The 13,945-nt window shown below is 52.6% G+C and overlaps 2 protein-coding genes across 2 annotated transcripts in view; both read right to left on the minus strand.

The window, feature by feature from the left end:
- The window catches only part of LOC136617321 (uncharacterized), a 177,770-nt gene extending 167,558 nt beyond the window's left edge, over positions 1–10,212 (minus strand). Inside the window, exon 1 of the mRNA XM_066594249.1 lies at positions 9,905–10,212. The gene's annotated coding sequence lies outside the window, so the exon portion shown is untranslated. The remainder of the gene's footprint in view (positions 1–9,904) is intronic.
- Positions 1–13,104, minus strand: part of LOC136617574 (gastrula zinc finger protein XlCGF57.1-like) — a 103,554-nt gene extending 90,450 nt beyond the window's left edge. Inside the window, exon 1 of the mRNA XM_066594270.1 lies at positions 12,963–13,104. Coding sequence (XP_066450367.1) covers positions 12,963–13,035 — 73 coding nt within the window. The 5' untranslated portion in view covers positions 13,036–13,104. The remainder of the gene's footprint in view (positions 1–12,962) is intronic.
- Positions 13,105–13,945: the final 841 nt, after the last annotated feature.

Here is a 13,945-nt window from a genome sequence, read left to right on the forward strand (position 1 = left end):
TTGAGAAGTTCCCTGCAAAGCATAAAGGCAGACGCTTTGCGCTCGGAAACAGAGCCGGGGGAAGACAGTATGTCGCTGGATAGTCAGAGCACCCTCCTGTCTATATCTCAGCGCGTTGAGGAGGAGGAGGAGGAGCATGAGGAGGATGAGGAGGAGGGGGAAGAGACAGCTTGGCCCACTGCTGAGGGTACCCATGCTGCTTGCCTGTCATCCTTTCAGCGTGTATGGCCTGAGGAGGAGGAGGAGGAGGATCCTGAAAGTGATCTTCCTAGTGAGGACAGCCATGTGTTGCGTACTGGTACCCTGGCACACATGGCGGACTTCATGTTAGGATGCCTTTCTCGTGACCCTCGCGTTACACGCATTCTGGCCACTACGGATTACTGGGTGTACACACTGCTCGACCCACGGTATAAGGAGAACCTTTCCACTCTCATTCCCGAAGAGGAAAGGGGTTCGAGAGTGATGCTATACCACAGGACTCTGGCGGACAAGCTGATGGTAAAATTCCCATCCGACAGCGCTAGTGGCAGAAGGCGCAGTTCCGAGGGCCAGGTAGCAGGGGAGGCGCAGAGATCAGGCAGCATGTACAGCACAGGCAGGGGAACATTCTCCAAGGCCTTTGACAGCTTTATGGCTCCCCAGCAAGACTGTGTCACCGCTCCCCAGTCAAGGCTGAGTCGGCGGGAACACTGTAAAAGGATGGTGAGGGAGTACGTAGCCGATTGCAGCACCGTCCTCGGTGACGCCTCTGCCACCTACAACTACTGGGTGTCGAAGCTGGACACGTGGCCTGAACTCGCGCTGTGTGCCCTGGAGGTGCTTGCTTGTCCTGCGGCTAGCGTCTTGTCGGAGAGGGTGTTTAGTGTTGCTGGGGGAATCATCACGGATAAGCGTACCCGCCTGTCAACCGACAGTGCCGACAGGCTTACACTCATCAAGATGAACAAAGCCTGGATTTCCCCAGACTTCTCTTCTCCACCAGCGGACAGCAGCGATACCTAAGCAATACGTAGGCTGCACCCGCGGATGGAAGCATCGTTCTCTATCACCATCCAAAACGGGGACATTTCTGCTTCATCAATCTGTGTCTAATATTCCTCCTCCTCCTCCTGCTCCTCCTCCTGAAACCTCACGTAATCAACCTGAACGGGCAATTTTTCTTAGGCCCACAAGGCTCACTCATATAATTTTAGTAAACAATTTTTATACGTTTCAATGCTCATTAAAGCGTTGAAACTTTCACCTGAACCAATTTTTATTTTAACTGGGCTGCCTCCAGGCCTAGTTACCAATTAAGCCACATTAACCAAAGCCATTAATGGGTTTCACCTGCCCCTCTTGGTTGGGCATGGGCAATTTTTCTGAGGTACATTAGTACAGTTGATACAGCAATTTTTTGGGGCCCTCGCCTACAGTGTAATCCAATTAATTTTTAGCCCACCTGCATTACAGCTGACGTTACATCAGCTGTGCTGGGCACTGCAATGGGATATATTTATGTACCGCCGGTGGCTTCCTGGCACCCACCCATGCTGTCGGTCCACACGGAGTTGTAACTACATGTGTCCACTTCTAAAGAACCCCAGTCTGACTGGGGCATGCAGTGTGGGCCGAAGCCCACCTGCATTTAATCTGACGTTACCTCAGCTGTGATGGGCACTGCAATGGGATACATTTATGTACAGCCGGTGGGTTCCAGGGAGCCACCCATGCTGTGGGTGCACACGGAATTCCCATTGCGGAGTTGTACCTGCCTGTGACTATTTATAAAAAACCGCGGTCTGACTGGGGCATGCAGACACCTTGACAGAATGAATAGTGTGTGGCACATAGGTTCCCCATTGCTATGCCCACGTGTGCAGCTCCTGATGGCGGTGGCACAGGATTATATTTCTCATTGCTTCTGTACAGCATTGTAGGCTATCGCCCCGCCCCTTTTAAAGAGGGTCGCTGCCTAGCCGTGCCAACCCTCAGCAGTGTGTGCCTGCGGTTCCTCCTCATGGCAGACGCACTTATAAATAGACATGAGGGTGGTGTGGTATGAGGGCAGCTGAAGGCTGGGCAGGGACACTTTGGTGTATGCTGTGGACACTGGGTCGTGCGGGGGAAGGGGGGGGGGGTTGGGCAGCATGTAACCCAGGAGAAGTGGCAGTGGAGTGTCATGCAGGCAGTGATTGTGCTTTGTTGGAGGTAGTGTGGTGCTTAGCTAAGGTATGCATTGCTAATGAGGGCTTTTCAGAAGTAAAAGTTTTTGGGAGGGGGGGGGGCCCACTCTTGCCGCTATTGTGGCTTAATAGTGGGACCTGGGAACTTGAGATGCAGCCCAACATGTAGCCCCTCGTCTGCCCTATCCGTTTCTGTGTCGTTCCCATCATTTTCTTGAATTGCCCAGATTTTCACAAATGGAAACCTTAGCGAGCATCGGCGAAATACAAAAATGCTCGGGTCGCCCATTGACTTCAATGGGGTTCGTTACTCGAAACGAACCCTCGAGCATCGCGGGAAGTTCGTCCCAAGTAACGAGCACCCGAGCATTTTGGTGCTCGCTCATCTCTAGTTATTTCCCTATCCCTCAAAGGGTTAACTAGTGGCCGAGGTACGAGGTCAGGTTCGTCCTTGTCAGGACGGTTAATCTGCTGGTTAGGCAGGTCCCCCCGTTTTAGTATGTTAGGGAGAGTTTGTTCCCTTTTATGCAGTTGTTTTTATTGTTTTGTACTGTTTGGTGTTTTCAGGTTCACCAGACTGAGTAGAGTCCCTAGGAGGTGTGGTTTGGTAGGAACCCTGTAATAGGCCTATAGCTTCTCCAGTCCCTATTAGGTAACACAAGAAAGGTTTAGTACTGTGTTAGCCAGTGAAGCAAAACGTGACTGTATATAATATGTGTCTTCGGATCTCCTCCATCAGCCTGATGAAGGTTCACAAGCTCGCTATGACATCATGTCTTTTCGTTAGCCCTTAGAAGGTCTCACATCCAGAAGATCCCTTTGTTTCTCTTGCTGAGACCAGTCCCATCTTACTCCGGTCCCGGCAGGAGAATCTCACTCCCATGTGATGGTTTTATGATAAGACTTAACTGTCACTTTTCCCCGATTCCAGATCCAGACTTAAAGTTGTGTTTTCAGGTGGCTGGGTTCCTCAGAAGGACATACAGTATTGGGAAAAGGTTGGGAACAGAGATTCGATGGATCCCACCAGATCCAGTTACAGACTGTTACTTCAGTCTAATGAAAAGGAAAGATAATTGGGTCCACGCCAACCGCTGTATGCGAGTCTACATCCGAGAGAGAGTCGAATACCTGCTAGACTGTGCATGTCCTATAGGTTATGGTTATAGCACCATGGGTGAGAAGAAGAGGTTAGAGAAGAATTGGGGCATTATGTGTGGTAGAAATCATGAAGTACTGCGGAGTAATAGTACAGTAATAGCTGGGAGCATCACTAGTGGGGGGGGGGGTGGCTATAACTAGTGGTAGGGTAATAAATGGTATATCATGTGATATGGCAGGAGCCCTTAATGCTACCCTATAGACCCCCACACTGCTGAGTAATAGTGCAGTAATAGCTGGGAGCATCACTAGTGGGGGGGACTGGTTATAACTAGTGGCAGGGTAATAAATGGTATATCATGTGATATGGCAGGAGCCCTTAATGCTGCCTTATAGACCCCCACACTGCTGAGTAATAGTGCAGTAATAGCTGGGAGCATCACTAGTGGGGTCTAGGGACTGGCTATAACTAGTGGTAGGGTAATAAATGGTATATCATGTGACATGGCAGGAGCCCTTAATGCTGCCTTATACACCATCCACACTGCTGAGTAATAGTGCAGTAATAGCTGGGAGCATCACTAGTGGGGGGGGGGGGGGGACTGGCGATAACTAGTGGTAGGGTAATAAATGGTATATCATGTGACATGGCAGGAGCCCTTAATGCTACCTTATAGACCGTCCACACTGCTGAGTAATAGTGCAGTAATAGCTGGGAGCATCACTAGTGGGGGGGGGGGGGGGGTGTGGCTATAACTAGTGGTAGGGTAATAAATGACATATCATGTGACATGGCAGGAGCCCTTAATGCTGCCTTATAGACCCCCACACTGCTGAGTAATAGTGCAGTAATAGCTGGGAGCATCACTAGTGGGGGGCACTGGCTATAACTAGTGGCAGGGTAATAAATGACATATCATGTGACATGGCAGGAGCCCTTAATGCTGCCTTATAGACCGTCCACACTGCTGAGTAATAGTGCAGTAATAGCTGGGAGCATCACTAGTGGGGGGGGGGGAGGGGACTGGCTATAACTAGTGGCAGGGTAATAAATGATATATCATGTGACATGGCAGGAGCCCTTAATGCTGCCTTATAGACCCCCACACTGCTGAGTAATAGTGCAGTAATAGCTGGGAGCATCACTAGTGGGGGGGGGGGGGGGGGGGACTGGCTATAACTAGTGGCAGGGTAATAAATGGTATATCATGTGATATGGCAGGCGCCCTTAATGCTGCCTTATAGACCCCCACACTGCTGAGTAATAGTGCAGTAATAGCTGGGAGCATCACTAGTGGGGGGGGGGGGGGTGGCTATAACTAGTGGTAGGGTAATAAATGGTATATCATGTGATATGGCAGGAGCCCTTAATGCTGCCTTATAGACCGTCCACACTGCGGAGTAATAGTGCAGTAATAGCTGGGAGCATCACTAGTGGGGGGGGGGGGGGACTGGCTATAACTAGTGGTAGGGTAATAAATGGTATATCATGTGACATGGCAGGAGCTCTTAATGCTGCCTTATAGACCCCCACACTGCTGAGTAATAGTGCAGTAATAGCTGGGAGCATCACTAGTGGGGGGGGGGGGGCTGGCTATAACTAGTGGTAGGGTAATAAATGGTATATCATGTGACATGGCGGGAGCCCTTAATGCTGCCTTATAGACCGTCCACACTGCTGAGTAATAGTGCAGTAATAGCTGGGAGCATCACTAGTGGGGGGGGGGGGGACTGGCTATAACTAGTGGTAGGGTAATAAATGATATATCATGTGATATGGCAGGAGCCCTTAATGCTGCCTTATAGACCGTCCACACTGCTGAGTAATAGTGCAGTAATAGCTGGGAGCATCACTAGTGGGGGGCACTGGCTATAACTAGTGGCAGGGTAATAAATGATATATCATGTGATATGGCAGGAGCCCTTAATGCTGCCTTATAGACCCCCACACTGCTGAGTAATAGTGCAGTAATAGCTGGGAGCATCACTAGTGGGGGGCACTGGCTATAACTAGTGGTAGGGTAATAAATGATATATCATGTGACATGGCAGGAGCCCTTAATGCTGCCTTATAGACCCCCACACTGCTGAGTAATAGTGCAGTAATAGCTGGGAGCATCACTAGTGGGGGGCACTGGCTATAACTAGTGGTAGGGTAATAAATGGTATATCATGTGACATGGCAGGAGCCCTTAATGCTGCCTTATAGACCCCCACACTGCTGAGTAATAGTGCAGTAATAGCTGGGAGCATCACTAGTGGTGGTGGGGGGGACTGGCTATAACTAGTGGTAGGGTAATAAATGGTATATCATGTGATATGACAGGAGCCCTTAATGCTGCCTTATAGACCGTCCACACTGCTGAGTAATAGTGCAGTAATAGCTGGGAGCATCACTAGTGGTGGTGGTGGGGGGGGGGGGGGGGCTGGCTATAACTAGTGGTTGGGTAATAAATGGTATATCATGTGACATGGCAGGAGCCCTTAATGCTGCCTTATAGACCCCCACACTGCGGAGTAATAGTGCAGTAATAGCTGGGAGCATCACTAGTGGGGGGGGGGGGGGGACTGGCTATAACTAGTGGTAGGGTAATAAATGATATATCATGTGACATGGCAGGAGCCCTTACTGCTGCCTTATAGACCGTCCACACTGCGGAGTAATAGTGCAGTAATAGCTGGGAGCATCACTAGTGGTGGTCTGAGGGCTGGCTATAACTAGTGGTAGGGTAATAAATGATATATCATGTGACATGGCAGGAGCCCTTAATGCTGCCTTATAGACCTTAGACATGTTACTGGGGGATGTACAAGGTACCTAGGATGCTGCTCTACAGAGCAGGGCTACCATTGATGGTATTGGATCACAGATGTACGAAGTCTTGCGGTATTTGTTATTTCCTCCTGACAGTCTGACTTCCCGGTCCGTAGTTCCCTGTATTCTTGGTTTTTTCTTATTTTCCGCATACTTTGTAGTATAGGGGTAAACTTGTATATTCCTTAGCTGTGGCATTCAGTGCAGACCGGGTCTAGTATTTGTACAATAATTGGCTCACGGTCCGTTATTACACGGATTTGTAGTTTATGTATGTTGTGTAGGTGAAATCCATCTCAGATACAACTAGATGGTTGTGTCAGGCTTCATCATCTATCCCAGCATGCAGCAGACATGACTCCTCCGCTCTCAGACCCAGGGGTAGTATAGAGGCCTTGGGGACGAGCTGGGACCACCCAACGTGGGTGTAATGAGAGGACCATGGATGGCTCCTTGGGACCTCCATCTCCCTGGTCAGGCAACACATTCCCTAGTGGTTAGATCACGTGTTTGGGATGAGGGACGAGGTCATGTCATTGATGGTATGGGGGAGGGGCTGGGTAGCATGATGAAGCAGTCGCAAAAGGGGGGCCTGTTAGTGAAATGAATAGGACTCTGTTTTATCTTATGTGCAGCCATTTTGTGAGCATGTAGCCATCTTCTGTGTCAACTATTTTGTAATCTTTTTTTTCCCCAAGATTTGCTAAAATGTATTGAAGAATAAAAGGTACTTCGCTGATTCGCCCATTTCCGGGGTCCAAGACTGAATGTCTGGGGTCATTGCGCCTGCTCTCCTGTCTCTCTCTAAACAATTATTGCACCTTCGTATTCAGAGCAGTTCATCATATAGGATTCTACTGCGCCTGCACTGCTTTCCCTTCAGCAATTTAGATGTTAAATTCCTTATCTTGCATGTTTATGTTTCTTTGACTAATGGTGATAAATGTAATGAATTCTTGTAATTAGATCATGTGCCTGTATATAAAGCTGCTGTCTGTAAGTCAATGAGCACATTCCAGCCAATCAGGAGGCTGCAACCAGCACACGTCATGGGGCAGAGCTACGCGATGACGCGTACAAGGGGGCGGAGCCAAAACGCAGATGGTGCCGAGCCAAAGGGAGAAGACCGCACAGCAAGAAGACACCGAAATTAGACGGCTCCATGGCAACGAGGACGCTAGCAATGGAGCAGGTAAGTGAATAACTTCTGTATGGCTCATATTAAATGCACGATGTACATTACAAAGTGCATTAATATGGCCATACAGAAGTGTATACCCCACTTGCTGCCGCGGGACAACCCCTTTAAGTCTTGTCTGTGCTTAATAGTGCTTCACAATTACTAAATAGCATATACCACGTTCTCTATGGGGACATGTAGAGAGGTTAAATAAGCTTGTTAAAAAAGTACACGTACACGTACACGTACACACACACACACACACGTACACACACACACACACACGTACACACACACACACACACGTACACACACACACACACACACACACACACACACACACACAAAGCCTGGACGCCAGAAGAGCAGGTTTTTTTGTTCCCCTGGTAATAAAATGGTGCTGGTCACCGTCACCCATCTCTCCATGTTAATCTGCCCCTTTCTGGTCTGGGGAAAGCTGAGTGGATCTAGCAGAAGGTTCCGTGTACTTCCTGCTGTTCTGCACCAGAGGGGTCTTTGATGTCCTCTTCTTGGGACCAGCAAGGAAGCCCTTTGCTGTGGTGATAACTGATCAGACCTTGTGGGGTCATACTGTTATTAATGGCAGGACTATGGGTCATCTGAAGGTCCCAGCCCAACAGCGGTTATATTCTTGGACCTGTGAGGGTCCCGCGGACGCAGTTCATTCCCCCCGATGCCCACAGAACCATGAAGCTAATCACCTGTAGCATGACATGTCTGGTATCCACTTGTAGGTGACTACATGACACATGGCGGCCGTAGCTCCCCTACTGTAGGGCCTCCAGGGGAATATGGCCACATGCTACATTGGGTTTTCATCACTCAGCCCTCCCATCAGTGATGTCTAAAGGAAGGACGGCACAGGGGTGACTCAAAGATGCTCTAGAACTAAGGGGAATCCCCTCCCCAAATGGACGGAGCCAGGAGCGGCATCTAATGCCGGCCTGTCCCCCCCATCCAGGCACCAGATGATTGGGAGCGCCTTCATAGACTGGGATTTCCTATTATTCTCTCCCTTTTTGTGTATTTGTAACTCCGCCCCTTCTGTAAATATTTCCTTTGGCATATTTCTATATAATCACTGCGGACCGTTCCTAGAATAAATCTTTAAACTTTATTAGTTGTCCTTGGACTTTTAAGTAATGCAAAACCCAGAAGTGTTATTCATGTGGCGGCTGGTGTAGTGACCTGGACTGGCACAACAGAATTATCGTACCTTACCTGCACGTTAAGAGCAACTGTTCTAACCACCAATTCATTTAACACAAGGTAGTTATGCTGGACTTCATTTTATAAGAAGAGGGAGTCAGCAAACTAAAACTAAAGAGTTATGGTTGTTTAGGCACTGTCGTAAATCAGTTAGTTTGAGCTGAGCTGTGACAAGCCCCTGGAGTGAGGGAGTGAGAAAAAAGTGGGGGGTTCGTCTCATTTCAAGTCGCGTAGTTTTTTTTTAATGATAAACAGTTTTAGAAGAGGGAAATGAAGAGGCAGAATGGAGTGAGCAGTTCAGTCAGAGAGGAGCCGAGAAGAACACAGAGAAAGCTGACAGTCATGTGAAGCCCAGCAGGTAGCTTCTTCTCCTGTCCCGCTGAAATTAGAGATATGCTATGTACACTCTTAAGAAATCCTGTGCGCAGCAGCTCATAGGGGAAAAAAAACAAAAACAACCTTCCAGTCTGCCCCTGGGTGCCTCACAGGTAGGTGACTGTCGGACCCACAAACCCCGTCATCTGTGACAACCCCGACTCCACAAACAATCTACCTACCCCGAATAGTGCTGGTAAGTACTACCGGCTGCTCCACAAACACAAGGAGCCCTCGGAGATATAAAAGTCTCGGGCTCAGAACCCTGGAAAGCAGGTTGGGTTTGAAATAAGGTATTTTTACTAAGAGGCCAAACAAAACGTTATAAACCTGTTATCACCGTAATCACAGCGACCGCAGAATAAAGAGCAGCGCACTTTACTGCCCCATAGAGATCACAGAAACAACGGCGCTCCGAGGAGGGACTGAATGTTATAAGGGCTTCACAACACTTCTAATGGCTGCACAACCGCTTTGTGCTTCATGGTTGGTGCTGACCAGGTCATGTGACTGCAGCAGCCAATCACTGGCTAAAAGAAGTCCCTGCTGTGGCCGGTGATTGGCTGCAGCAGTCACATGACCTAGTCAGCAGGAACCAGGAAGAACAAAGCGGCAAAACCCTTTTAATTACCCCCAGCTCATCATCACCTACCTGCGGGAACGTCCTCCTCCACCTCACTCTTCCACGGGTGATCGCCCCTCATCCTCTCTTCTTCTACCTCCACTTTAATATCATCTTCACCCTGATGTGTCATATGGAAGAATTCAGTACAATATGGTGGAGGCGCGGGAAATCTAACCGACCGCCGACATCTATGACTGCAGGAGAAGAGAGCCCCACCCCCTATATAGCGCAGAACCACAGAGCTCCACCCCCTATACAGAGGAAAAGAGCTCCACCCCCTATATAGAGGAGGACCAGAGAGCTCCACCCCCAATATAGAGCAGGACCAGAGAGCTCCACCCACTATATAGAGCAGAAGCAGAGAGCTCCACCCCGTAGATAGAGCAGGACCAGAGCTCAGCGCCATCTACCTGCTGGTTCTCCGGGACATCTTCCTCTGGACGGTTCTGGGAATATGGAGGACGGGGACATCTCTCTGGGGGGTTTCTCCTCCCGGCACCATCTGTGGAGACACACAGTGATGGGAGAACGTAGGTGACCTCATACCTGGTGACCCCGCGGGTGGGAGTCCTTCCAGCATGGCGGCCGCGTACCTCTACATCCTCCCACTCCTCTTACCTGGTGGCCCCGCCTCCAGCATGGCGGCCGCGTACACATCCCGCCGGCCCTCTACATACTCCCACTCCTTTTACCTGGTGACCCAGCCTCCATCATGGCAGCCGCGTACACATCCCTCTACATACTCCCACTCCTCTTACCTGGTGACCCCGCCTCCAGCATGGCGGCCGCGTACACATCCCGCCGGCCCTCTACATACTCCCACTCCTCTTACCTGGTGACCCCGCCTCCAGCATGGCGGCCCCGTACACATCCCTCTACATACTCCCACTCCTCTTACCTGGTGACCCCGCCTCCAGCATGGCGGCCGCGTACACATCCCGCCGGCCCTCTACATACTCCCACTCCTCTTACCTGGTGACCCCGCCTCCAGCATGGCGGCCCCGTACACATCCCTCTACATACTCCCACTCCTCTTACCTGGTGACCCCGCCTCCAGCATGGCGGCCCCGTACACATCCCGCCGGCCCTCTACATACTCCCACTCCTCTTACCTGGTGACCCCGCCTCCAGCATGGCGGCCGCGTACACATCCCTCTACATCCTCCCACTCCTCTTACCTGGTGACCCCGCCTCCAGCATGGCGGCCCCGTACACATCCCGCCGGCCCTCTACATACTCCCACTCCTCTTACCTGGTGGCCCCGCCTCCAGCATGGCGGCCGCGTACACATCCCTCTACATCCTCCCACTCCTTTTACCTGGTGACCCCGCCTCCAGCATGGCGGCCGCGTACACATCCCTCTACATACTCCCACTCCTCTTACCTGGTGACCCCGCCTCCAGCATGGCGGCCCCGTACACATCCCTCTACATCCTCCCACTCCTCTTACCTGGTGACCCCGCCTCCAGCATGGCGGCCCCGTACACATCCCGCCGGCCCTCTACATCCTCCCACTCCTCTTACCTGGTGACCCCGCCTCCATCATGGCGGCCGCGTACACATCCCTCTACATACCCCCACTCCTCTTACCTGGTGACCCCGCCTCCAGCATGGCGGCCCCGTACACATCCCGCCGGCCCTCTACATACTCCCACTCCTCTTACCTGGTGGCCCCGCCTCCAGCATGGCGGCCCCGTACACATCCCGCCGGCCCTCTACATACTCCCACTCCTCTTACCTGGTGACCCCGCCTCCAGCATGGCGGCCCCGTACACATCCCTCTACATCCTCCCACTCCTCTTACCTGGTGACCCCGCCTCCAGCATGGCGGCCCCGTACACATCCCTCTACATACTCCCACTCCTCTTACCTGGTGGCCCCGCCTCCAGCATGGCGGCCCCGTACACATCCCTCTACATACTCCCACTCCTCTTACCTGGTGGCCCCGCCTCCAGCATGGCGGCCCCGTACACATCCCGCCGGCCCTCTACATACTCCCACTCCTCTTACCTGGTGACCCCGCCTCCAGCATGGCGGCCGCGTACACATCCCTCTACATACTGCCACTCCTCTTACCTGGTGACCCCGCCTCCAGCATGGCGGCCACATACACATCCCGCCGGCCCTCTACATACTCCCACTCCTCTTACCTGGTGACCCCGCCTCCAGCATGGCGGCCCCGTACACATCCCTCTACATCCTCCCAGTCCTCTTACCTGGTGACCCCGCCTCCAGCATGGCGGCCGCGTACACATCCCGCCGGCCCTCTACATACTCCCACTCCTCTTACCTGGTGGCCCCGCCTCCAGCATGGCGGCCCCGTACACATCCCTCTACATCCTCCCACTCCTCTTACCTGGTGGCCCCGCCTCCAGCATGGCGGCCCCGTACACATCCCGCCGGCCCTCTACATACTCCCACTCCTCTTACCTGGTGGCCCCGCCTTCAGCATGGCGGCCCCGTACACATCCCGCCGGCCCTCTACATCCTCCCACTCCTCTTACCTGGTGACCCCGCCTCCAGCATGGCGGCCCCGTACACATCCCTCTACATCCTCCCACTCCTCTTACCTGGTGACCCCGCCTCCAGCATGGCGGCCCCGTACACATCCCGCCGGCCCTCTACATCCCCCCACTCCTCTTACCTGGTGACCCCGCCTCCAGCATGGCGGCCCCGTACACATCCCGCCGGCCCTCTACATACTCCCACTCCTCTTACCTGGTGACCCCGCCTCCAGCATGGCGGCCACATACACATCCCTCTACATCCTCCCACCCCTCTTACCTGGTGACCCCGCCTCCAGCATGGCGGCCCCGTACACATCCCGCCGGCCCTCTACATCCTCCCACTCCTCTTACCTGGTGACCCCGCCTCCAGCATGGCGGCCCCGTACACATCCCTCTACATCCTCCCACTCCTCTTACCTGGTGACCCCGCCTCCAGCATGGCGGCCCCGTACACATCCCGCCGGCCCTCTACATCCCCCCACTCCTCTTACCTGGTGACCCCGCCTCCAGCATGGCGGCCCCGTACACATCCCTCTACATCCTCCCACTCCTCTTACCTGGTGACCCCGCCTCCAGCATGGCGGCCCCGTACACATCCCTCTACATACTCCCACTCCTCTTACCTGGTGACCCCGCCTCCAGCATGGCGGCCCCGTACACATCCCGCCGGCCCTCTACATACTCCCACTCCTCTTACCTGGTGACCCCGCCTCCAGCATGGCGGCCCCGTACACATCCCTCTACATACTCCCACTCCTCTTACCTGGTGACCCCGCCTCCAGCATGGCGGCCCCGTACACATCCCTCTACATACTCCCACTCCTCTTACCTGGTGACCCCGCCTCCAGCATGGCGGCCCCGTACACATCCCTCTACATCCTCCCACTCCTCTTACCTGGTGACCCCGCCTCCAGCATGGCGGCCCCGTACACATCCCTCTACATACTCCCACCCCTCTTACCTGGTGGCCCCGCCTCCAGCATGGCGGCCCCGTACACATCCCGCCGGCCCTCTACATACTCCCACTCCTCCATGGAGAAATAGACGGCCACATCCTGACACCTTATAGGAACCTGACAACACAATATCCAGTCATCAGCCAGAGCCCCCCGCTAGAATGTCCCCCCACATTCCCCGCAGTCACCTCTCCTGTCAGCAGCTCCGTCATCTTGTTGGTGAGTTCTAGAAGCTTCTGGATCAGGGAGTGAGGATGGATGATGGGAGTCGCTGTCTTCTTCACTGCTGTGTACTCCTGTGGATGGAGGGAGACGCTCAGGGATGGCACAAATACAAGACAGATGGGAGGAATGGAGGGAAGTTCACCTCTCCGGTCAGCAGGTAGATGATCTCCCAGGTGACGGCTAATATCCTTCCGCTCATCTCCGTGCCGTCCATCGGGGCCTGAGGAGAGAGAGGTCACAGGGTACCGGCTGATAACAGAGAGCGCAACCCCTGTACTGCTGTATATATATATCCTCTGATACCGGCTGATAACAGAGAGCGCAACCCCTGTACTGCTGTATATATATATATATCCTCTGATACCGGCTGATAACAGAGAGCGCAACCCCTGTACTGCTGGATATATATATCCTCTGATACCGGCTGATAACAGAGAGCGCAACCCCTGTACTGCTGGATATATATATCCTCTGATACCGGCTGATAACAGAGAGCGCAACCCCTGTACTGCTGTATATATATATCCTCTGATACTGGCTGATAACAGAGAGCGCAACCCCTGTACTGCTGTATATATATATATCCTCTGATACCGGCTGATAAGAGAGCACAACCCCTGTACTGCTGTATATATATATCCTCTGATACCGGCTGATAACAGAGAGAACAACCCACAATGTCAGCTTACTCTACTGCTGTATATATATCCTCTGATACCGGCTGATAACAGAGAGAACAAGCCCCGATGTCAGCTTACTGTAC

The sequence above is a fragment of the Eleutherodactylus coqui genome, chromosome 1, assembly GCF_035609145.1.
Source record: "Eleutherodactylus coqui strain aEleCoq1 chromosome 1, aEleCoq1.hap1, whole genome shotgun sequence".
In the NCBI taxonomy this organism is placed as follows: domain Eukaryota; kingdom Metazoa; phylum Chordata; class Amphibia; order Anura; family Eleutherodactylidae; genus Eleutherodactylus; species Eleutherodactylus coqui.